At 37.6% G+C, this 26,968-nt stretch overlaps 1 protein-coding gene and 1 long non-coding RNA gene across 2 annotated transcripts in view; one reads left to right on the top strand and one right to left on the bottom strand.

Annotated features, from left to right (window-relative positions):
- Window positions 1–26,968, top strand: part of LOC123259325 — a 103,909-nt gene that overhangs the window by 65,445 nt on the left and 11,496 nt on the right. The window lies entirely within an intron of this gene.
- The window catches only part of LOC123259322 (protein groucho-like), a 36,314-nt gene continuing 30,106 nt past the window's right edge, over window positions 20,761–26,968 (bottom strand). The window contains exons 8-11 of the mRNA XM_044719689.1: window positions 25,755–25,892; window positions 24,143–24,678; window positions 22,721–23,603; window positions 20,761–21,617 (exon numbers count right to left, since the gene is read on the bottom strand). Coding sequence (XP_044575624.1) covers window positions 21,510–21,617; window positions 22,721–23,603; window positions 24,143–24,678; window positions 25,755–25,892 — 1,665 coding nt within the window. The 3' untranslated portion in view covers window positions 20,761–21,509. The remainder of the gene's footprint in view (window positions 21,618–22,720; window positions 23,604–24,142; window positions 24,679–25,754; window positions 25,893–26,968) is intronic.

The following is a 26,968-nucleotide window of genomic DNA, read 5'->3' as shown; positions in this document are numbered from 1 at the left end:
TACAAAATTGTTCTTATTCTCTTAATAATATAAATTATTATTATTATTATTTAGATATTATTATTGTTTTAACCATTATTACCTGCCACATGAATCTTCCACAGGAATGTATCACGTGGCAGCCCCAATTTTTTTTTTCCGCGTAAGATTTAAACCTATGTATTGTGAGAACCATTCCTATACTATTATGGGAATGGTTCCCATAAATTATGGAAACCATTCCTATAATAGTATAGGATTGATTCCTATAGCATTATGGGAACCATTTCCATAATATTATAGGAAGAGTTCCTATAATATTATGGGATTAGTTCCCATAACGATATAGGAATAGTTTCTATAATAGTATAGGAATTATTCCTATAGCATTATGTGAACCATTTATAAACGTCTCCATTATTTTGAAGTAATTCATATATAAAAAATAAAATTATAAAAGACAAAAGTTATTTTATTTTAATGATTTTTTATTGCATAAATATGAGTACAAATATATACCGGGAGTTTTATTTCAGTACGTGAGGAAAATTCAACAAGGCGGAAAAATTAAATCACGAGGGAACTTTACAACTTGAGAAAGTACATCTTTATTACAGAGCTGGTACAAGTACACTCTGCTCGCGCTCTAGTGATGTAGTGTACTGCGTCTATATAGTTATAGAGTTTTAGTTACCGGAATAAGTGCTCAAGCAAAGGTTTATATAGATAGAGATATATATAAAATATATCTACACCGAGAGTAATATCCGTAATATGGATTGAGTAGAGTCGTTATGTACGGAAAGGGCAATTTGAACGAGCTGTTCACAAGGCCAAACGATCGGCGATTTTAGCTCGAGATTTTTCCGACTTTTTTTTCCCCCCCAAATATAATATAATATAATACCCCCCGTATGTATATATATTCAGGCTCTGGGAAGAATAATCAGTTGAAATTTGTCGTCACAAGTTGGCCGTACCAAAGTGAATTCCAAAGCTGGTGCCAGATCGTTAGCACACTTTTGGTAACGTATGTAAGAGACTCTCATTTGCACACAATGCTCGAAAAAGAGGATGAAAAAGAGCCAGAGCCAGAGTATAGGCAGAGATAACTGCCCTGAAAGAGCAGGAATGGAAAAGAGTTGAGAGAAATCAAGAGATGTACCCAGGAGAGCCTTGTACTGATATATCTACCGGAAAAGAACAAAGCGGCGAAGCTCGGAGGAGAGAGAAACGAGAAAAGGGGAAGTGCAGAGTCAGAGTAGAGCCAGTTGCCTGTTTTATTATGCAAAAGCTCTCGCGGCTGTTGGATACTCGCTCTGTGCTCTGTATAGCTCTGTACCACTACAACCTACAACCTACCACCAACTCCTCAACCTCCACTCTCGCCCTCGCTTTGGAGCAGCGTCGCGGCGGTGGAAAAAGCCTCCGCCCCGAATCGCGTAAATACAGGCAGCCATTTTGCGATAAACTTTTTTCGGCGACAGGGAGGAAGAAAAAGAGAAAAAGGAAAAGGAGAAAGAAGACCCACCCTCTCTCGGTATCTATGTATTTGCGGAGAAAGAGTCTGTCAGAAATAGGTACACAGAGGTGGTGGATGCCAACGGTGGGAACTAACGAGGAGCCTACACTGAGAAAACAGTCTGTTTGATTTAAATTCATAAATTTATTTAAAATAACTCAAAAATATTACACTCGTTTATAGTTAACAAATCTGATTTTTAAGTATTGAAGAAATATTTGTTAACTATAAACAAATAATTATTTGATTGAAATAAATACACTGAATAAACCATATCTTTGTCTGAAATAAATTAAATTAATTGTGTCAAATAAGTATTAGTTGGTGGTATTTAAATAAGAGATTTCTTTTTAATAAACGAGTCCCATTGGATTTAAATAAATTGTTCTCTCAGTGTAACAGCCAGTGACTGTCGGGGATAAAAGCTCGGTTGTAGAGGGCGCTGAGGGACAAAAAACGGGCTCCTCGCAGTCGTAGAGGCCGCTGCACTCCTGTGCTATCATCCGACCTGCAGACTCGAGAGCTTTCGTTGAGGGACTGCTCCTCTGCTCCCCAGTACGAGTGGAGCTCTCTACTCACACACGCCAGACGAGTATTTGTGCAGAGGCATGTGGATGGGCAAAAAACCAGCCACGATCAAGCTAAAAAAAGATTATGGAAAGGGTGAAAGGACAAAAAAGAGGGCGGTGAGACCACCGCGAGCAGACGGCGAAAGAGGGACGGACGACGAGACACTCCCCTGGAGTCTGTGGACTATATACATATTTAGACACACTCACACAGAGCTCCACATCTTTATATTCTTCTATCATACACACTCACTCACACATCAGCCATCATCAGGGGTGCTCAAATACTTCTCGTTCTATTTTAGCTCCTTTTTTTGTCAGCACACTCTTTTTTTAGCCTCGAGTCCCCTCTCTTCTGGTGCTCCCGCTGGGTGTGCTCTTTTTTCAGTTCAACGGGGAAATTGCTTTTTTCCTCATGGCACTCTCGCCCTCGACGACGATTCGCAGTACGCCCTCTTCCACAAGCTCAGCGCCCATTCTCCTCCTCTGGTTGATGCTCGTTATCCTTCCGCTCCCCAGCCACCCACTGGCTCGTTCTCGATCAATTTCAATTTAATAACGCCCTCCACCTTCACCCTCTACTACCTATAACCGCTTTTTTTCGTTACACTCGGCTATATCTATACAGTTGATAAAATAACGTCTACCTATCTGGAGAAAAATTATACCAGAACGATAAAAGTCTTCATTTCTGGATGATATTGGAAAATGGGTTGTTGTTTTTTTTTTTATATTTTTTTTTATTTTATTTTATTATTCTCATCTCTGGCCTGATGCTACAGTTTTTAAAAATGCTTTATAAAAGTTTAAGTGAAGAATATTTAAACTAACTATCGTCTCAGAGATAATGTTTTATTTTCTTCTTTACTCTATTTGTCTTATTAATTTTAATTGACTGTAATTATGTAAATAGAATTTAATGTAAATTTTATAAAATAATAATAATAATGATTATGATAACAATTAAATTATGGTAAAAAGAATATTTGATTTTTTAGACTCGGCGCTGTGTATAACTGTGTTATTTTATTCATTTTTTTTTTTTTTTTTGTAACTGTTATCAAAAGACTACTAACAAGCAAAGTTATATACTTAACTATATAATATAAGGATTCTCTATTGTCCAATGTGAACAAGGAATTCTCATTCCTGTCGCATAGTATCCTTCGTCACGAGGGATTGTTTTTTTTTCTTTTCTTTTTCTTTTTCATTTTATTATTTTAACCCAACAACAGACATCAGTAACATCAGAGCCTCTGGCAAGAGTCGATAAATGGTCTAGAAGCGAGATATAGACAGCAAATAAAGAAACTTTTATAAAAAAAAGCATAAGATTGAATAGAAAAGCTAACGGATTGTCTTTCCGAGATCTGGGAATATCTTGGAGACAAATCTCGAAAAATAAATTTCCACTGTTTCAACCTTCAATGGAGAAAAAGAAGGAGAAAAAAGTGTAGCTTTTGTCGGTTAAGAATCTGCAGAACATAGCAGATGAGCCATCATCAGAAATAGTGGAATAGTGTAATACTGGGTAGACGCCTGGTATAAGTACGCCTTTATGGGAGAAGGAGGAGGGTTGGGGAGTGTATAACAGATCGCAAGTGCGAAGTACCAGCGGAAAAGGAGTGAACAAGATCAAGAGTAGCAGAACCGAGTGAGAAATATAGTATTATGGAGCGTACAAGTGGAACTACAGCGAAGAATAACTAGAGAGAATGTGGTGGAAGGTCAGCAGCCCCTAATTTCCACGTTCCACGGCCCGATTCATTACCGGGTGGAGTTCGTATTATTACGAGCCCGAATTACCTAATTTCGCTGGTCGTTACGTTGTTTCGGGGAAGCTCGAGCTTGGTGAGGGTGCCAGTGGTGACGGTAGCGCGGTCGCGACGCCGGAGAAAACCATCAGGTGCCGTTCTGCCACGAGGGAGATAGAGGACTGAGAGGGATAGAGGGACTGAGAGAGTTTAAATCCGGGAATTTGGTTCCCCGAGAGTGAGAAAAGACAAGGACACTAATTTTGAGCAGACAGACCCCAAGAGCAAGACAGAAATTGATCCCCATCCCCGGCTCTTAAGCCTGCCGACGGAACGAACCTCGTGAGTCCTTCTGGCACCGAGGTTCGCGTTAAACCACCCCATTTGAGCGTTCTCCACCCCAACGACGACCTTACCGTAGGGTAAATATAGCCCTCTTAGTCGCCGCGAACAGACAACAGTCCGCGCGGACCGGCAAGCCAATCGCGAAGTCCCGAATCGCGACTTGACAAACGATTGCGCCTGATTTCTAAACAATCCCGCCTCTTTTACCGTTGCCGACGCTCACTTTGAGATCTGGCCAATTGGAAGCTGGCTCGGGCCAATCGCGGACTGCCAGAGCCACCGAGGCTGAAAGTGACGGCTCAGTTGGAGTCCGCACGGACTGTCTGTGTTATGGCGGTAAGAGACGGGATGTACACACCCGCCCTGTCGACCCCTCGGCATCCCTTGTCTGGTTTCTTGTGTACCCCCTTTTATGTCGGTGGCCCCTCTGACTGCCAAGAAAAAGGGAGAAAAACAAAGCTTAAGAGCCCGGGCCTGGGTACTGGGTTCCGGGCACTCATCAGGCTCTCCCAGAGCTTTTTTCGTATCGTTCGAGCACCCAAGCTATTACGGTATAACAAAGTCCGGTGTTTCGTGTATATCGGATCGTACGTCAATATACTGCGGCACAAGGATAGGGAGTTGAGTATAAAAAGAGTGGAAACGAGTGGAGTCACTACTCACTATACACCCGTACCGGCAAAATACACTGTTAAAAATTTTTGTAAAATTACAAATGTTTTGCAAAACAAAATTTTCGTAAAATTACAAATCAGTTTGTGGCAAATAATATATACATTTTTTTGTAAAATTACCATAAAAATTTTTGACAGTGTATATATGTACATAACTCGCGGTCAAAATTCCAAACGGATCTAATTTTGGTGGAAAACGAGGTAACCCCAAGAGGAGGAATCGAATCTCCCGGTTATTATTCAGCAGGATGCTTTCATCAAGCAGAGTCAGTAGATAGATAAGAGCATTTAGCCTTTGGATGAAGGAACAGAGAGAAGAATACCAATACCAGATACAGATCCTCGATGGAGACGAATAATCTCGAATGAGAGCTCGCTCTTGTCAGATCCCGATCTTGATTCTCATCCGTAAGATTCCACGGAACGAGAGAACGGGCTCGGGAATTCGATTTACCCGATTGAGAAACACGGGTTTGTTGCTCCTACTTCTCATCTCGTCGCTTAGAGTACGCCCTAGTGCTTATAGCTTAAATCCCCAGCGCACTCGCCCACCGCATTTGTACGGGTGAGCAATCACGAATGAGTCGTAGGTCTACAGGGGCCAACCCGAGCAAATTCTCTCTCTCTCTAATATCTACTTCTACTTTCACTAATACTGTCTTGGAGTTCAACAACACATGCTCAGCATTGAACATGGCCAACTTCTTCTCTTACAGCTGGTATCATTCCATTTGTCGGTGAGAGCGAAAAAGACAGCAAGTCCTCAGACCATATTAAAAGGAGCTAGCTCCCAACTATCTGTATGGGCAAATTTCTCCAACTAAACACCATCAACAACTTACTCAGTCTAGTCCTTGGACGGAGCTTGCTGATATTGGTGTTCTCAGAACAAGGATCAAAGAGCAGCGGAAACTGCTAAAGATGAAGGGAGAGCCATCTCTATAAAGCGAGGTAACACAAGTCAACACACACACAGACAGACGGCTTGCTTTGTGGCCACTGAAACCGACTGCATTCTCGGCTATTAGAACATCCACACAGTAGTGAAAATTTACTGTCGTAAACCCAGTCCTAATGCACTGGAAGTCGTAGTTATGGACATCATTTTGCAGCTTCTCTCTCCCTCTGTCTGCTTTCTGCCGGTACTCAGGCTTGGTTGGTGCAAGCAGGACAAAACTGGTAGCTAGTATTTGCTTGAGACACCAAAGCAACCTCTGTGACTGTATAGACACTGGAACTCTGTCTCTGGTTGGAATCGCAGAGGCTCTCCGGCACTCCAGCGACACCAAGAACTCCGGTGTCATCCAGCAATGTTATCTGGCACCCCGGCAGACAAGTTAGAGCTCTCTGCTTGTACGGTTTGAGTCCTCTGGTAATGGCTTATGCCCGTAGAACATCGTCTTCTGATGCGGTGTGATGCTGATGTTACTCTTCTCATTTAGGTGCCTGCGTCTCCTTTTACGCTGCTATTCTAAAATGTGTTGTTTAGTGATATTGGTAATATGAGTTTATGCTTTTAGTAATCTTGTATTAGTATGGCTTCTTTGGATCTTGGTTTAACTATAAGGCCATCAATGATAAATGAATGAGAAAAACTGGTTTCTCAATTGGAAAAACAGGGATTATGTGTTATGTTGTATGGATTCTTTACGGGATTCTTCAGCGTTGTAAAAGGTATTTATAATAGAATGGTTAATACTTACTTAGCTCGATTATTCTTCTCCTATTTCCATTCACATCAACCTACTAATTTTTTTACATTATAAGTTTTATAATATATTCCCTTTTATTATATTATATTTGTTGAGACTTCTATTATAACCACGGTTATTATCAACAATTCAGATGTTTCAAAAGCTTAAGTACTGAGTAAATACCGGGCAGAATAACTTTAAAAGTTGGGCATTCATAAGATGATAGCTGAGTTTAGACTGGTGGGAAGGAAGGGTAAAGACTTGTAGTTAAAAATATGTGTGTATACCTATAGTTATGGTAAGTAAGTAAACCGGTAACTGGTAACTAGCGAGCGGGTAGCTGGTAGCAGTCCAGTCTTGAGTTCTCAAAAGACCATTTAGGAGTAGAGCCTTAGATTCCAGTTGCGGTAGAACCGACAATGGCACAACTTGGCTAAGAAGAAGAACAAGCTCAAGTTTAAGAAAAAAAGATTATTCTTTCCTTTTCAGTCCTTGAGCTTCACCCGGAGAATATTAATTCGAACGAGTCCCGAGAGAACCCTTTACTTCCCTCCTGGCCTTCTACGTCTTATTCTTCTTCTTCTTCTTCTTCTTCTTCTTCTTTCACTACTCAGCTCTTTACTCTCCAGCTCCAGATAGTTTATACTCAACTCTACTTTCTGTACGCAAGTCACAAGGACCCTCGTAAATAACGAGGAAAAGTACTGGAGAAGGGACTAAAGTATAAGATGATGATGATGAAGAAAATGGAGAAGGAGGAGGAGGAAAAAAGTGGGTGGGATCCTGTCCAACTTCATAGCTTTTCAACTAAAAGTTTAATTCTGTTTGATGGTAGCCTTCTTACGCTATAAATTATTGCCGTTTTCATGAAAATCTCAACTCAGTGTCTGTTTCTTGAAGTAATTACTCGCGAAAACGTCCAGATAATGGGTCTGTTTGTAGGCAAAAGGGGAAATTTGCCACGCAGTCTAATAATCAAGAGTCAGTATGGCGTAGAAGCAAAGAATAATTCAAAAAGTCTTCATAGCAATGTTAATATCCATTCCTGGCTGTTTTATTTCAAAACTTTTTCTACTTAACTTATTTCTTTTACGACATGTAATACTATATTTCCTCGGATCGACGAGCCCTGAAATGTGAGAAGAAATGAAATTTATGAGCCAGTAATAGAACAGCGGCCCTAGTTCGGTATGGTGAGCTCAGCTAGAATTTATGATTCGATGAATTCAAATGTCTTGGGATCTTTTCCAACAAATGCATCTTTATTTGTCATAATAATCAAAGCCAACAGAAATTTAGAATCACCTACTAACCAATGTGTAGTACAATTCTAACACTTTTTCAATGTCCGCTACTGTTTAACAACCACTCACTCAACAATACATATATTTTCGCTGGATAGATAACTCTCTGGATGATGCACACAGACGCTTTTTACTGAATAGAATAGAAGTGAGTATAATAAATCAAACAAGTAGTATTATATAAACAATGAAGCACCAGATAATTCTCATCGTTGGAATGATGACGGATCAGTGTCCAAAGCGTACCCGCAGAAGTTGACCGCGAGCGTTTATGAACGTCAGCGAAGTTGGTTGACCAACTGGGTGCTTTGTAAGTGGTCATGCACCAGACCAGGCATCGTGGCTCCAGTTGTCATTGGAGCTAGTGCCGAGCATCCTGAACCACGATCACATCACCGTCATCACAATCATCATCATTATTATCACACAGTAAACTGGATCCTGGATTTAGAGTCAGCTGAGAGCAATTCTTCAGCAGAGAGAGCAGAATGGCAATCGCAGAAGTGAAACCAGATGCAGAAGGCCATCAAGCGGTGTCCAGTAAACTTGAAATGGCCAACATTTAATGAATACACAGACATATAAATGGCTCCAAATGGATTGAAATTGAACGGAATCTGATGCAGTAGCACTTAAGACCCTCTATTGCTTGGCTAGAGTCCACTTATTGCCCGTAATAGCAAGCACGCACGTTCGTTCCTCCCGTCTGGTCTATCTCGGGTTCTGGTGCCCAAGTTGGCTCGTGTTAACTGCCCACAAATTCATAGCTAGTCATGTGCATAGGCATTGCATGCATGTCGTACGTGGTTACCACCAGGCTATCGCATATGATAGGAGCTGTTGCATGAGCATGGAGGATACACACTTGTATGAGCTGCGTGTGAGGGTCGCCACGGGATTAACGTTTCAGTTGGCGTTAAGTAGCCAAGGCTAGGATGTGGTCTCTCTGTTCTGTATTCTCTAATGTGTTATATACCCTCTATCCATCCACCTACTGCAACTACACAGTTACAGAGGAACTAAAGAGGAAAGACAGAGAGAGAAGCTTATCGTATATCGACCGCATTAGTGGCTCTCTGATATTAAAATCGGCTGTCGCGTTTAACCTCTTTAGCTCCCTCGGTAACCTACCGACGCTGGACGTTGTTTTGTTGTGGCTCCGCAAAAATTACCCATTTGCTGGTTAGCATGCGTGTTCCTCGACATATAATCTCTCCCTCTATTCAGATTGTTACTTTTTAATGGTCTTATATACAAATATAATGCATACAAAGCTCATGTCGACGGATATTATTGTCCACTGCAATATGGTTAATGTTGACTGTTCAAAGTTCTCTGTGCTGGTATCTCGTGACACTTTTTCCATTGCAACTTGTAATCATATCAATGCTTGGGTTTTTATGCTGCGTTATTTGTCTTTATACATATATTTTTTTCTTAAAAATTCGAAATATTACACGAGATTATGCCGGCTGACTATCTTGCCAGGGTTTTACAGAAATACTTAATGCGACATTCGCATAAACAATTCAAATTATCTTGGACTTTTGAAACTCTAGTTGTTTATTTTCACTGGTTGATAACTGCTAAGTCCTTTTTTCTTCTCTCTTCTCCGTTTTTTAATTATCTATGTATAGAAGTAATTTTTAGTAAAATACCAGTAAGAGATATATGTAGTGATAATATGTATTTAAAATGTCTGTTTGTTCGGTAAAATTAACAATTATATTTTTTTAGCTCAATTGTTTTATTTTCTGTTGGGAAATAAATATTGATTAGTGTATTGTGTGGGATTATATAAACACGAGTTCGCAGCTGGGTTGTGTAATTACTTGGTAAATTTTTTTTTTTTTACCATCGAATGTATTATTACTAATCACACAATCAAACGTTAAGATTGATTATCGAAGATTAATAATAATCATGCTGGGTTTGGCATACGCAGCCAGTTAATCTTAAACATGTACATATGATATATAAATGTGTTGCCCGATCATTGTGCAAGTTTAAAAGTATGAATACGCTATTTGCTCATAATAAACCATTTTATTGCATATATAAATATAACACAGCCCAGTAATAGATATACATTTATTTTTTTTATTTTTTTTTTCAATAATAATAAACTTTTATTACATCAATCTTTCTCTAGTCCAATAAACAGAACATACATACATTAGTACGTACTAATTCAGTGTAATAGTGCTAGTGTTAGACATTTTTTGTCTTTTACATTAGAGTGGCGCGTTTATCTGTCGGAGCTAACTCGATAAAAGTTATAAAAAAATAAAAAACAGTGATAGGAATAATAATATAAGTACAAATAGAAATAAAAGTATAAGAAGTAGTTTAAAAAAACAAATAAAAGAACCAGTAGATAAACGTTAGATTTTACGATTTGACAAAAGTGATTAAACGAAACAAAGTGCGGTCTGTTTGTACAGTCGGCCGTAAAAGATGCCTGTATACTGGTGTACGGGTAGGATAAGAAAAAAAAGGAATATAAGCAATAAAAAGTAAATAGAGTAAAAGAATAAAATTGATGGGAGCGCAAGTAAACAAGAATGGAACAAAACAATGTAGCGGAAAGAAAAGTATCCCGGTGGTACGGTGTAGTGCCAGAAGTGCAGTCTTCTATTTAGAGTTTTCTTTTTCTTCCTTCTTACTTTTTATTTTTTACTCCCGTCCAAGCAATATCTCTCTTTTTGCCGGAATTAAGACCCGAGATACTCGGACTACTCGAGAATTGTTATATAAGGATTAATAATTTGTCCAGTGGTGCAATCGTGCTGACGTATCTGACACATCTTTTTTATCTTTTCTTATTCTTATCCGTTCTTCCTCTCTTTGCTGTTATTCCTCTGATCTGGTTCAGTTGCCGAGTCTGCCAAAATCTTTTTGTCCAGACATCTGTCACTCGTGGGAGTGTTACAGTGGTAGCGATGGAGTACATGGTACGTGGCTCAGTCTTGCCAGCAAGTATCCTCTTGTTCACGTACAGCAAGTACATAGCATGTAAGTATAAATATGTACAGATAGATTCCACTGAGAGTGGAAAAAGAATCAAGTGCTGTATCTGGAAGACAGGTCAGACAAGTAGTGTTTCGTACTCGACCGTTCCACCCTCTTTTGGCACCTCTCCACGCACTTGTCTTCAAGTATCAAGACTCGAGGAGCATTCCGGTTAGCGCACACTGTATACTTTAAGTAGACATAACTCAGATACGTCTTGCTGATATTATATATTACATACTCGCATAAACTCATACATAAACTCCTCGAGCCCATTCCTGACTTTTAACCACTCTGATCCGAGATATAATATCTAATTATAGAACCAAATGACTCACGTATCGCTTGATAATTGTATCTTCCCATCATCATCTTCATCATTACAACAACAATAATAATAATAATCATGATAATAACAATAATGATGATAATCAAATCACAATTGCCCTACTATCAACATCAAGAATTCTATTCCTACACAAATCCGAAGGCGTGAAAGCTTGACATATCCGTCTTGATTGATCAGCTGCTCCACCTGAGCCAAAAACGTCAGCTTTGATCGGTGTCTCGAGCCCAACTTCGGCTTATAACTTAAACTCAGCTCACATATATATATATATATATATATATATATATATATATATATATATATATATATATAACCTCACCGGTGAGCTACTTGGACGCTTGTAAAGTCACGCGCCTACAATAACCCCACATCTTCTTGCTCACTTTATACTTAATACTTGTTCGTCTCTGTTCCTTTTACCTGTAATCCACCTTCTGTCGTATCTTGCAGCCGCTTCACCTGTCACACCGAGAGCAGCGGAGCCCCGATGAACAAACCAACGGACAGAAAGCACACCTTGCTTGCCATGGATCCACCATATACATCTTAGTATAAGACATAATACATAATACATAATATAAATACGCATTATAGTATAGTGCTGTACGTTTAAGGTTTAAGCGTACACTCAAGATCTAGAGGTAGGTAGGTACACCCTGACCCTTATTGTGCGTACGCAGGGTACATTGACGGCTGGAGGAAACAAAAGAGCTCGCTCCTTGGGTGGCTCGTCAGTTGAGAGTCTCGGCTGAGAGTAGCTCCCCGTTCCGCGAAGAACAAGCCGTGGCACTGTTGGAACTCGAGTCCGATTGGCCGGGATTGTCCTCCCATTGGCTGGAGCCGAGTCCGCACGGACTGACGGATAAACTCAGCACTAGTGTCATCCTCGTTTCACCAACAGAAAACAGGAGACTGACTGTGGCGCGCCATCTCGTTTGCGCGTGGACAAACTATAATTCTTGGAGCTGACTCCTCTTCGTCTCTTGTCTCTTGTCTCTCGACCTCGCCGCTCCCCTTCAGAAAACAGTCTCTCAGCGGCAAAGCAGCAAGATCCCCCGACGAGATATGAATTCTCTTTCTTTTATATTCCACGCTTGCCTGCCCTCCATTTTGCTTGCTCGGGCCCTTGTCTGCCTCGCCGATCTGCGACTACCGTATGTGTAGTCGGCCGCGTTACTATCTCACCCAGCACTTCTCATTCCACACTCGTTGTCGTCGCTGGCTTGCTTATTCAGTCTCATTTCCATCTTCAATCTCTCGGTCTCTGTCCTTCTGTGGAGCTATTATGCCATCCATATATCTATACCCTACCACACTATACTATCCTATACATTTACCCTCTTTTACCACCATCTTCTTATTCTGCACCTTCGCAAAACTTGTTCAGACTTGGCTCACAATCAAACCTTTCCGTGTCCTCGAGTCTCGTCGTCATCATTCTTCTCTTCCCTCTTTATCTTTCTCTCTCACACTCGAGTCTTCATCTTGTTCTCATCCTCAGCACTTCTCACCGCTTCAAAACTCTATCCTACTCAAACATGTTACCCAGACCTTTAATGTCCTCTTTCTTCCTCGATGACGTACTCTTCTTTGTATTAAAGTACACTTCTCGGCATCACTACACACATACAGACAGATGCATATACACATTCTTTACCTCCTCAAAAGAATAAGAATAAGAATAAGAAGTAGTAGAAGGAGAAGACTTTACCCTCAGAAAGTCTGCCAGAGGATATAATGTATGTATCCATTTGTGTACACACGCTGTCGCCCACCATGCAAGATGCCAAGAAGAGAGGTAGTATTCTTGACACCACTAACAGCGTACAACTTTTCTTTATTACACAGCCAGCCGAGGTGATAAAAATAAAAAATATTCGTCAATTAGCATTAATTACGTGTTGTACCCGGATTTTATTTATTCCTCTTCCCTCGTATCTTCCATATTGGATACTCCATTCTCGGCCTTTTTACTTTATTTATCACTTATTTTCAGTCAGATGTTATCGCAAAATACATCCTCGGCCAAGCGAATCAAGAATTGGTATCATTTTGGTTCGTTAGGTACATCATCATGAGCATGTATCACATATGCGGTGGAACATACTTCGGTACTCGTGTCAAGTGTGCTTGTACACCCAATCCAAGCACCCGGCTATCCTCCGGGGGGCCATAAGTGTTATAAGTATGCACCGGCTGCACACGCTTGTCATTTTGCATCCAATATTATTATCTGCACAGTACACCCGTCACTTTACACTCACACACAGTCAAACACATTTAGAAAGAAAGGAGTACAATACTTATACGCATACTTATATTATAGAGTGTAAGAGCTAAATAAAAAGAGAATCGGGAGTGTCTTCCTCGTAGCTGCTTTCACGCTTCAACGACTCAGTCGATCACTTTGCCACTTAATCTTTGTTTTCTGCTGATACGTTCTTGTTTCATCCTGAATCGCTTCCTCCTCTGTCACCCTTCAGCTCCGGAATAATCCTTTTTTATGCATCCTCTCACTCTGACACTCAATCTTCTCGGCTTCTCGATCCCCTCTTGTATAATCGTCTCATTACCGGAATCTTCCGCGACTTAATGAACGAGCCGATCGACTGCCGATTTACACGCGATCCAACCGGAATCCCTCCGGCAGATATACACGGAGATTACTCTCTCAGCAAAAAATCATTACCAAGAGCCCGATGATGATGATGATGATGAGCCTCAAAATCGGAATTAATTACTGTTACTGCCTCTAAATCTGTTAATAACAGTTTTAAAAAAACTCAACATCACAGTACCATTAATCATTCTGTATAAACTCGAAATAAAATCCACTTATACACTTTCATCCATGCAAAATCGAAAATGTAAACTGTTATATTCGTTATAATAATAATGCTGGATAAAATGGAGCTAAAAGTGGCCAGACAAAAGCTCTAGAAAAGAGAAGACCAGTATATGTATGTACAAAGGAAGGGGAAGGGGTTTGGTGAGGTTAGGGAGCGATATAGCTCCACAGAAACTGGAACCAACAGCAAGAGGCGACATTTTCGCTCATTGCACGCTACACCAATAGTTTCACTAGCAGCAGTAGTAGTAGTAGTAGTGTAGTGGAGCTGCGGATGGTGCGGTATAGTGGTTAAGGTGGTTAGGGCACCAGCACCACAAGGGTGGTCAAACCTCAAACGAGACCACGGTCCTAGCTATCTGCTATCTGGATAACCACCACTACTATCTACTACCACGATCAACGTAGTAGTCTTGTCTGATGCAGCTACTGGCAATGCCCACCAGCCCACCAGGAACTGAAACAGGTCTCCAACCCCGGCAACTAACGCCCAACGCCCAGTACCCAACACCCAACACCCAACACCACCGAGAATCCCTATTCCGTAGACTCTCGACTCTGGCATCATCGACATCCTCCAACTCAAATCCCCTAGACCTCCAATCTGTGCTGTGCCAACCGACCAACCAACTAACTACATATAGGTATTTATAATATCCAGAGGTATAATGTGTAACACGCTTTTATCATACTAATGCCTCGAACACCCTTTTATACCGGACTGAAACTCGAGTAAGCCTCTTAATATGTTTCAACGCTCGTCATGTGGGTATAACACTAAACCTATTGAAGCACTTGGAATAACTAAGTATTTAATCTAATCAGTATGTGGGTCTTTATTAATGTTAACTCTTATAAGTCTTAAGCGTCTTTATTTTTAATACGATATACGATTTAATACGATGAGTGGTCTATTTTTAAAACCCAGAGTGTATATTTTTAACTTCCCGCTAAGAAAATTGAAAATTTTCAAAAATCGGGAAGTTATTGGTTTTACCCCGTTTTTCGAAAATCGAGTTTTCATCGGATCTCGACGTTTCGAGGTCCTAGGAAGCTTTCCTGACTATTTTCACGATGATGTCCGTACGTCTGTATGTATGTGTGTATGTGTGTGTGTGTGTGTGTAAACCTCTCGTAACTTTTGAACGGCTTGACCGATTTCATCGCGGTTGGTGTCATTCGAAAGGGCTTCGCCAAACTTAGATTTCCTGTAAGTTGGAACCGATTCGGACCAGTAGATTTCGAGAAATTGCAAAAAAGTGAAAAAAACATGACAAAACAAGTTGTTTTTTTTTTCATTTTTTTTAAATATCTCCGAATTCGCTGAACCGATCAACTTCAAAAACTAATCAGCTCTTAACCTTGAAATCCCGCATCGATCGCCACATAGAGCGTCAGAATCGGTTGATGCGTTCGTGAGATATCGTTGTCGAAAAAAATCGAAAAAAGTGTTTTTTTGTAATAACTCCGAAATTTTTCATCAGATCAATTTTTTTTGTTCAAAATCATTTATAGAACTCAAAAATCCACATCGATCGCCGCCCATCGCGTGAAAATCGGTTGATTTATTAAAAAGTTACAGCAGTTTGAAAATTAGTAAAATTGTGTTTCATCGAATTTTGATAAGACTTTTGAGCTCGAAGAGCTCAAAAGCATAGCAAAGCTATCTCTTTGAGCTCAGAGAGCTCAAAAGAACACATAAATTGTATTTTTGAGCTCGAAAACATCATAAGTGCAATTTTAAGCGCCTAGGTATGGAATTAGCGGGACGTTGCAGGGATGGCCTTCAGGGTCAACCATTTTTCTAATTTTTTTTTATCTCTCCATTTCTCATTAAATACTAGCAAGATTGATTTTAAAAACAATTGACTTTTAATTCAAGGGAAATTTACAAATGATGGCCTTTTTCAATTACTATTTTAATTTAGTCGGTTTAATTGTAAGAATAGATCTATCTGTAATGCCGACACATTGGAGGACATTCCGTTAATTCGCGGAACATGACAGCCAATCACGAGTCATCTGCTCTACGTGTTCAATGGTAATTATGAGTTTCGATATGTTGTTCATCAGCAGTGATACAAATTTGTTGTTAATAGAAAGGGTATTTATTGTAGTGTTGTAGATGGAGTCGATGAGAGCACAAAGGCAAACTGATTACAAACAATTGCCGGTTGGTTAGTAGATTCTACACATAGCTCCTACACATTATTCTAAAAACATATACGCATCTATATGATTGTGTGTATATTTAGCAAGTACTACATTATTAGCGTAAATCTATCAGTGTATTACGTAACAGCTCTTCTGCTATTCACGCATACAAAATATCCTATAATTGTCGTTGTTAAATCAAACAACCACCGAACAAGGTGTGTACCTTGTACATACACACACGGATGGGGAGCTCTAGTGGATTTCTATGGTTAGATGATGTTATGTTTAAAGATATACATACATGACTGGAGCTAAACGTGAATCAGCGCCGGGTATTGCTTATTGAAAAGGGGAATCGGGGTTTACTGGCTGACGGACCACCTAAAGGGGTCGTCTATCCTGCTCTAGTTAGTACAGCTGCGCTTTGGGGTGTGCAGAGTGTGCAAAGTGAGAATAAGCAGGATAGAGATAAAGAGAAAGAGGTGTGTGTATAACGAGGGTTATAAAGGTACAGTGGTGGTGAATTCCAAACGGGCGTTTATTAGTGTCCAATTGTATCAAGAGACACGGCAGAGTCGAGTAACAACACGAACAGAGTATATATAGAGTAGAGAGACGAAACTATATACTATAGTATGTAGATTGCGCGGCGTGAACTCGCTCATTTGCGTGGCTGTTAATTTGCTGGCGCTCCCGCAGTATGCCGCCGTGAGAACCGCAGAGGGACGCTAGAGCGCGCTTATTTTATCTTTCTCGCACGTACTAAATCGTTCTCTCCCACTTGTATTTCGTCTATTCAGATTATATTCCTGTCTGTCTCTTTACGCCGCGCACCCTTTGTCTGCCTACAGGCTCTATCTGTCTCAATACAATGTGCCAATTTCCCAACTCCCTTTCCACCCTGACTTGCCTCCTAAAACTGTAACTGCTTGTACGCACGAGGCTTTCCAATAACATTATCACGCTATAAACGGATAAAATTTATAAATATATCTATATCTATATATGACTAAAAATTTGCATAAGGATTTTATTATTCCGGGCGAAATATTTTTACTCGATACGTGACATGAGTTTGCCGAATAAAACAATCGGTTAGTGAGAGTAAAGCCAAGGCGGGAAAATTTGAATAAAATTTAAATTTATTTGTCGGTGAAAGTATGTCGAAAAAAAAAAAATAAAAAATAAACCTATGACGTGATAGTTGGACGGGTTCTATGTTCCACTATACATCCCTTTATACTAATTCACCGGTTTGACGTTTAGGTTTAGTATTTGCATTTGCATTTAGCATACGCTTTGAATAGCTCGGTTCCTAACGATTTTCACAGTCCTAAGACTTAACAACACTGGCACCACCATCAGCCTTCAACCATCAGCAGTTACTAGCATGCATGTAAATTGCTCGCGTGATCTCGTCGCGCATAACGTCAAGAACTGAGTTTACCCTAGCGGGAGGGCAAATCGCTTTTGGTTTCATGTTTATACAATATATTTTCAGTATATACATTGTGGAAAGTAAACCCAGAGGCAAGTTAGATATATTCTATATGTACTACCGGTGGATGCTTTGTATGCTTAACTTAACTTGCTGGAAATCGAGTTATATATGCTCATATATATGATGTAAGCGAGTGAGAAACAGGAGATTGCCTCTGACTGTGATATCCTGCTGGTTTGTGTACGATGTTCCAATAATTAACACTTACTTTACACTAAAATATATACATATATTTCAAAGTTCTGGATTATTTAATGCCTGCAAAAATACACTCTTGTTAATGCTCAGATAATTAGTTTAATAAATACTTGACATGTGAAATAATAACCTCTGTGTGTTGAGATATAATCTATTTTCTTTTTTTTTTTTATAAATTATAAATTACTGGCTGTAACATTATTGTTGTACTTAATCAATTTCATACACATATAAGAGTATAAAAATCTAAATATAAATATTTTTTCCCATCTCTATCTCAGTTATAATAATAATCTCTGGAGAACGGATGTTTCGATTTAAAATGACTGTATATATATGTGGGCTGAAGATAATGACGAGTCTGTCGAGGGAAGATTAGACACGACGCGAAGATAGAAAAGTCCGTCACGAAGTCTCGTGGGTAAAGTTGAATAGATGGTTGAATTGACTCGTTATAATCGTGACTCATGACTATCTCACGAGTAATAACAACAACAACAATAATAATAATAATGATGATAATAATAATAGATAAATAAAAAATTTACAACAGAGACGGAGTAATATTATGTAGCCACGAGGCATGAAGGTACTAATTATTAGGATACAAAGCCGCTATTAGACGTGCAATTTAAATCCTCGATCCTCGGTTCGTTATTCTCCAGTCAGATGCGCTACACGCTTACGTCTCTAGCTGATAGAACGGAATTCATCTGACGAAATTATTAAGCGGCAGTGTTGGAGTATTATTTTAAAAACTAACATGTGCTTAATGACTGACTGGCTATCGTGTGATGGAAATATCTTTTTTTTTTTTTTTTTTTTTAATTTGTTTAAAGTCGCATAAATTACTAAGGTCATGAGCGACTACGGTAGGGGGTAAACTTTTGATATTGGAACTCGTTTTATTTTTTGGGCTGAGCAGAATAATACACTTAAATATTGAAAATATTAATTGGTGTACGCCGGACTCGAACCCGGTTCAATGCTTTGGTAAGCAAGGGCCGGATCCGATAGGGCTACTGCGCGCTTAGAAATATCTTTTTGTTTGGTAAATTAATGCGCTTTTCCACTTGTGTTTGCTTTGAATCAATTATTTACATCAATAAGGATTGGCAATAGCCTAATCGGCTCGGTACCTGCATTTCGAAAGAGTGGGACCAGGGTTCGATTCCGGCGCGCACCAATATTTTTCAATGATTATAAACTAAGAATATGTGCGTTTCATTGCCAGCCTCTGTACCGGTCGGGTTTTCTGTGGTTTTCCCGTATAGTTATGGAGGTAAAATGTCATTATAGAAGTACCTCCATACTATTTAAGACCGTAATGCAAATGCAGGTACTGATTATAACGCGTAAGTCGGCCACAGTCGCAGCACATGTGTGTCGGGCATGAAAGAAAAAATCCCGACATGCAGGGGGGTGGGGACGAAAAAGTGGTTGAGAGTTATAATGCGGAGAAAAAAGTGGAGAGACAATAATTCCCCACCCTCCCTTGTAAAACACTCTACAGTGATACAAGTAAAACCATCCTCAATTATAACCTCAATTATTTACATCAATAGCAATAATAACTTTCTCATGATTGGGATCATTATGATATTGATCAGTAGTAATAATAATATAATGAATAGTTGTGAATTAAAATGATTGAAAAAGGGAATAATGATGGAATTATTGTTTGAATAGAATATATTTGAATGAGAAATGAATGGATAGGGCTAGACGAATTATATCACTGATCCATAAGCCAATACAATCATCTGCTGGCGTGTATACGCTTTTACCAATCGTTTTACACGACAATCAACGACTATATAAATTACGAATATATATTTTGGGTGTCGGCTGTCGGTTGTCGGGTTTCTGCTGCCCGAATTATACGTAAATGTGCAATCGTAATTGACGCGTTTAATATTTTGAAACTAACTGAAAATGGTGAATAAATCCCCTCGTATATTTATACACCCAACACACATGTATGATATTTTACGTCCGACAAAATAGTCTATCTCTTTTCCCCCGTGGTTAAAAACCACTTCCGCTTGCTATTTTCGCATATGACATTGCCATACAAATATATCTACACAGGCAAAATGTAGAACGGTGTGGAGCAGAGGCCAGATCAAATTCGCTGCATGTAGTCTGTACTTGGATATACTCGCATATTCAAAATGTATACAGAGATAGAAGTGCAGAGTAGACGAGAGTGGTATTATAATAACATTTTATCAATAAACCGCCGCCGAGGTATTTCCACTATTCTGGGTGTGCGCTACATTGGAATGATGCTGATTCGTTCTACACATATGAATCCCATCGCTGGTAATTATCTACTAGATGAACAAATCACACCATTTTGACCACATATTATGTATGTGTGTGTATTATGCTGAGAGCCAATTTATCGTTTCAAATTAATCTCGATTGGATTTTATTAGGATTCATCTACATCTACTCTATCACTCTATTCACTTTTAACTCTCTGTTTTTAGACTAGACTGAATTATTGTACGGTAAATATTATTCTAAATGAGCGAGAATATTTTTTGACTTATTTATGCTGATTCCGGGTAAATAGATTTATATTAATGGGCTTGATGGTTATTGTACAGTTTGGGATTTATTATTATTAATCAAAAGCGGGAATATTTCTTCCATGATCTATTTACTCATTGCTGATTCAATAAATTCCGTCAGTGAGTATATAATGTCCTAAAATATTTATAGTAATTTTCGATAGTAAAATTAGTCAAAAAAATGGATATTTAATTTTTAAAAAATATTTTAACAATACTAAAATTATTTATCATGTAAATATTGATTTAGGATGTGTAAAGAAATAGGAAAAAAATTTTTTAAGTGTTAAAATTGTTTATTTTCGTTAAAATCTTTCGTTTACTCGGCATCTTACAGTAAACAATACACGTGAAACAAATTTATAATATTTACATTTATAAAATAAGAAAAAAGAGATTGGTATTTTATTTATTTATCCACCTTATAACGTATAAAAATATGACAGTATGTGTAACGTTTATATATATATATATATATATACATACAATGTGTACACTAAGTAACAACGTTATTGTTATATCATTTTATTAATAATTTTATAATTATTTTTTTTATTAATATTAAAACTATTTAAATGTAAAGTTTATTTTAACTACAATTTGAAAAAAAAAAAAAAAAGATTAATCTATCGTAGAAACAAAATCCAACAATTGCTAAAATATAAATAAAATTTTCTTATTATGTCAGCGTTTAAATTTAAATTTAAATTCGGATAAAAAAAATCTAAATGTGTAATTAAAGTAAAGGTAAATTAAATCTCACAATGATTTAATATTTAATTTATATATTAATGCAAATTGCCGTTAACCTTATTTAAATGTTTATTAAAGTAATTATCATTTTAATACTAAAACTTTTCACAGAACACTTCACTATCATCCTGCCGACAACAATAACAAACTTTAATTAAAAATATATTTACAATGACATAAAGGCAAACGTAACTGTCGCGTCGATTAAAATTTAAAACTTTTAAAATAATAATCCTACAATTAAATATAATTTTATAAATAATTATTATTATTAATACATGACTTCATATACAGTTGCTTTTTTGTCACCCGAACCGGTAACGATGTATTTGTCATCAGCAGAAATGTCACAGCTCAATACTGACGATGATTCCTTTGACTGAAATTACAAACAAATTATTTTAATTGACACTCAAGCCCGATCAAAAATTTTTCATTCAAATATTATTATTTATTATTTATTTTGCTTTCACCGGTGGATTTTAATTGATATTAAACGTGGAAAACTATCATCAAAGCCGAGCTTAATATTCTGTAGGTTTAATTTAACCAAGTTGGGCTCTATCAACTCCAAACACTACCGTTTTATCGATATATCAATGTTGTCAAATAAAACGAACGTTAAATGGGCGAGCAATACTAATACTAATATAAATATAAATATTAATTCGCTTGTACGTTTTAATCTGGCGTATTGTAAATTGTAAATAGAATTTATGATATATGTATCAAGCACTCAACTTGCAACATAACGTGGGTCGAGGAACATGCATGTAAACATGAATGCATGAGCATTCACTCAAGGACGTAATTGTGCAGAAATGAGGACGCTTAATGATTTGCCCTCTTGACCAAATTTTCATTATATTCCAATACAATGTAATTACGTTTTTTTTTAATATGCATTTAAGGTGATTGTTTATTTATAAATATGAATATAAATTTTATTTTCACGTACAAGTGAATTATTTTTTTTTTTTTTTGATTGTGAATATTAGGTCGTTAATTTTTTTTACTTTATTTTACAAAAAGTACCGTTCAGATTTTAATAAAAAATAATATAATTAAAGTATGTGATAGTATGACATTAAAGTTAGCAATCACTAGAGAATTTTTTAATTTTTTTTTAACAAACAAATTTGTTAAAAAAAATTACTTTTAAAAAATTGCATTTTTTATTTATTAAAATTTCTACATGTCAATTTTTTTTGCCGTAATTTATTTTAAAAAAAAATTCAAAAAATGATTAAATATCTGCTAAATTTATTTTCATTGTGATAGTACTAATTTATAAAAAACTTATTTGTTTTTTTCTGCTACGTAAATCAAATGAGACTTTGTATTTGACATTTGACTCTTACAGTATCAAGAGTACTATCTTGAAAATACAAAAAATATTGTGATTGCCGAGGAAATTTTTTTCAACCTCCAAACACTGAGCAAACAAATAAATGATAAAAGCAGTATAAAAAGAAGACTCACCTGGAATATGGAGGCACCATAAGGCGTACGCCAAGCGTTAAGTAGATTGTCTTTGCCGGTGGAGACGAACCACTTCCCACAAGAGGCGAATCTAAGTGACAGGACACAAGACTCGTGGAGATGAAGCTGGTACTTGTCGGGTTTGTTCGCGTGGAGGACCTCGACGTTAGAGTTCTCCATTCCAACCGCGAGCCACTCTCCGGTGGGACAGTACCCCAGTGAGAATATCTGGGAGGTAAAGTCGTGCTGCTGGAGCTGTCTGCCTTCTCTGAGGTCCCAAGACCTCACGGTGTTGTCAAGCCCGCCGGTCCAGAGCTTCGACCCATCTGCGGAGATGTCTATGCAGGAGGCGCCGTCTGTGTGTCCCTGGAACTGCCTGACGAGTGTCTGGTTCTGGAGATCCCAGACGGCGATGTTTCCGTCACTGCAGCAGCTGAAGCAGACCTTTGAGTCTGGAGATATCGCGAGAGCGTAGCAGGCTGGCGCAGCAGACGTCAATTCAGCCTTTATCCTCGGCGTGGGACTCGCCAGGTCCCAGATACTGAGTTGGCTGGCCTCACCTCCGACGATGAGCGTTCTTCCGTCGGGGAGGAGCTTGACCGACCTGATGTAGTTGTCGCGCTGGAGGCAGTCCAGCTGGGACACTGGATTGAGACCGGTGCTGCGGCCTCCCTGACCGATGTCCCAGACTTTGACACAGCCCTTGCCCCCAGTGTAAACGTACTTGGTGGGGTTTGAGATGGTTACGGCGCATACAACCTCGCCATGAGTGAGAGTGTTTATCTGACGCGCGTGCCGTGGTATTCCCGGTCCGACAAGCGCATCAGGTGGAAATGGCACGGGCTGCATTTGACCCTCGCTTGGCACGTGGAAGCTGTAAGCTCTACATTAACCAAACAACAGACGTACATTACTACCCATTAGTCGCGCAAATATCATTTCAAATGTCATTTAATAAATCAATATATTCATTTATTTTTTTATTAATAATCTGATTTGTTTGTTTGTGAATTTTTTTACAGACAAACAAATCAGTTGAGGCTATTGACTGGCAATCAGTATAGCTTCGAGATTGTTCAAGATTGCTCGACTTTGTTCTACTTATTCACAACATGTTTTGGGACTGTCAAGACTGATCGACTTTGCTCAACTTGATCAGTGGTTGCTAGTCAGTAACCTTTATTGATTATTTGTTTATATATTTCCATCGCTATCGATGTTATTTTGTAGTTGATATTTTTATTTAAAAAAATCAACTTTATTAAAGAGAAAAAATTAAAAAAAAAAAAAAATTTACTTGATTCAAAATAATTTTCTTGGATCAAAAGTTAATTTTTTTTTTTCAGCGTACAAATTTAGTATTAACAACCGAGAAAAATATTAGTAGATCATAAAAAAAAAAAAAAATAAAATAAAACTTACGGTTTGCCTCCATGAACTCCAACAGCACCAGCGGGTGCCCTGATGGCATTATGAGGATCGTAGAGCTGCTGAAGCGAAGGTGGTCCCCGTGGCGCGGCGTATCCATTGTAGCCCATCATGTCTACATGAGGATGGAGCCCCGCGGGTGGGAGATGATGCGTAGGAGGTCCCGGAGGGTAATGCGAGGGGTAACCTCCAGCAACTCCCTGGGGTGGTGGTCCTTGGAGAAGCTTGCTCGAGCTCGTGGCCTTTACACCCCCCGAGGCTGAGGTCGGCGTCATTGGCTTTGAAATCGGCGTCGTTGGCTTCTCGCGCTCCTCCATCTTCTTCGCGGAGGGCGTGCTCGCGTTGCTGCTCGTTCCGCTCCTGGGAGAGTGAGGTGGAATGTCTTTTTTAACTTGGGCGTTTGAATTCAACGAGGAAACCTTGTCGAGGCCGTTTTCCCGCGGCGACGTGGTTCCGTTTACTACAGGGCTCGTTGGCTCTTCACTTGCGTCGTCTACTACCAAATCTTGGTCACTCTTTTCACCGTCACTCTGTGTCAAAAATTAGAAATTAAAAAGTTTTATTAATATTTTAATTAAAGAAAAATATTGATAAGATTTTTTTTTAATTTAATTGATAAACTTTCAATAAAATTTTTTTTTAACATCCGATGATTTAATATATATTTATTAAATAAATAATAATAATAAATATTTTTTAATTGTTAATAAAAAATTAATTTGGAACTTTGAATAAAAAATAAAAGTCAAAATTTTATTTGATATTTCATTACTTGAACAAATAAAAATTTCAAGAGATTTAATAAATTATTAATAATAATATTTTTTTATTAAAAATACACAGAAAGAAAAATTTCTTGACGGGAAAACAAAATTCTTGGCTCCAGAAAATTTTTGGATGCATGAAGGAAGACCGAAGTTGTGTTGGCTGAAGTAAAAATTTTTTTTGAAATTCTATTCTTGATGGAAGTAATTTTTTTTTAATTAAAATTATCATAAATACTTGATACAATAAATTATTATATTTGATCAAGATTTTTAGATACTTCAGGGAAGCAGCGCTACCTACTTCAGCTGAGAAAAAAATTATCTCACTTTGAGAAAATTTTTCTCTTGAGTATTTGATCCCTATTTTATATTATTTTAGCGTGCAATCATATATATTGAATGAAAAAAAATGATGAAATATCATTTGATCTTCCCATTTGACATGTTAATCAATAAAAATATTAATGAAAATTTACTTCTATCTTTATATTTAATTTTTTGGAGCAAGAGAGAAATTTTCTCAAGACAAGAAAATTTACTTCTATGAAGAACTAAATTTTTTGGAGCAAGAGGCCGAATTTTCTCAAAACAAGAAGATTTTCTTGATTTAAATAAATTTTCTTGGATCAAGATACGTATTTCTTTAAGTAAGAGAATTAATTTTGTTGGCATAAGTGATATTTCTTGTGTCAAAAAAAAATTTTTTTTTCGCTCAAGAAAATAATTAGGAAGAAAAATATTTTCTTGGCTCAAGTGAACCTTTTTTTCTGTGTAAATTAATGAATTAACAATTAAAAATTCTATCAGCGAAAAAAAAAGTAAATAAATTAATAACTGACATGTCCAATATCCTTGTCCTGTTCCTTTTTCATTTTTTTATGCAGCGGATGGTCGTGGTGGTTCTGTGAATGTCCGTGATGTGAATCTTGGGGTGTTCTTGGTCTGCTGTATTTATCGCCTGGCGATATCGAGCTTCGCTGCAAAAAACAACCACATTATAAATTATTTATAATTTATTCAAAATTATTAAAAACGCCGACTACCGAATACCGGGCAACTATGAATATTAAATTCCTCAATCAAAGCGATACTAAAACTGAGCCAAAAAAGGAGCTGAGTTATTAAAATGCAATCCATTACCGTTCGCGTGTATCATAATCCAAAACAACTAATTGCATTTATATTTATACAATATAGATATTATCCATATACTGCAGACTTATTAATTTTGAGTCACAGTTTTATCGCATATTATTCCGACTCCATTATAATTACGTAATTAATAATCGCTTTGATGTACTAATTACTGAAATTGATTTTCTTTTCAACTAGCAAGGTTGTGCTTCTACACTCTGTGCCTGCGTTATATATGTACAAGGACGTAAATGTGTATTTATGCATCTCAATTATTGTACATAATGCGGCGAGTTGAATTTAGTTGTAATTGCGTTGATTGCCGATTGAAATTTACGCGGTGAGCTGTGCTAGTACTCAATGTGAATGTTACATTACTATTACGTATATATGTATTATAATTGCGATGTGAAGAGTATTCGTTACAGAGAAAGTGAGATATGGAATATTAATGAGTTATTTAATTGATATAGTTATACAGTATGTATAATTAAATAGATAACGCGATAAATCGCAAGTTTATTAGAATCGCTTGACTTAATTAAATAATTGCTATGGATTAATTATAATTATTAATATTTAATTAATTGATACGAGGATGAGAATGAAAATTTATCAGTTAGTCGATTAAAATAGACATACTGGTAGAAAGGTTAGCTTGACTCGAGAAAAAAATTCTTAAACCAAGATTACAATAAAGAAAAAAATAAATTTCTTGGGAGAAAAAAATTTTTTTTTAAACCAAGATTTTTTTTTCTCGACTCTAAAAATTTCTTGTTTGGCTTATTATAAAATTTTTTCTCTCGAGTGAAGCTAATGTTTCTATCAGTGCATCATTCGATTATTAAGATCGACTATTGTGTAAATAGAAAGAATATTTTTCTACAATATTCGGTTGGAATATGATGTAATAAAAGGA

The sequence above is a fragment of the Cotesia glomerata genome, linkage group LG2, assembly GCF_020080835.1.
Source record: "Cotesia glomerata isolate CgM1 linkage group LG2, MPM_Cglom_v2.3, whole genome shotgun sequence".
NCBI lineage: Eukaryota > Metazoa > Arthropoda > Insecta > Hymenoptera > Braconidae > Cotesia > Cotesia glomerata.
This window is presented reverse-complemented; position numbering and strand designations above follow the sequence as displayed.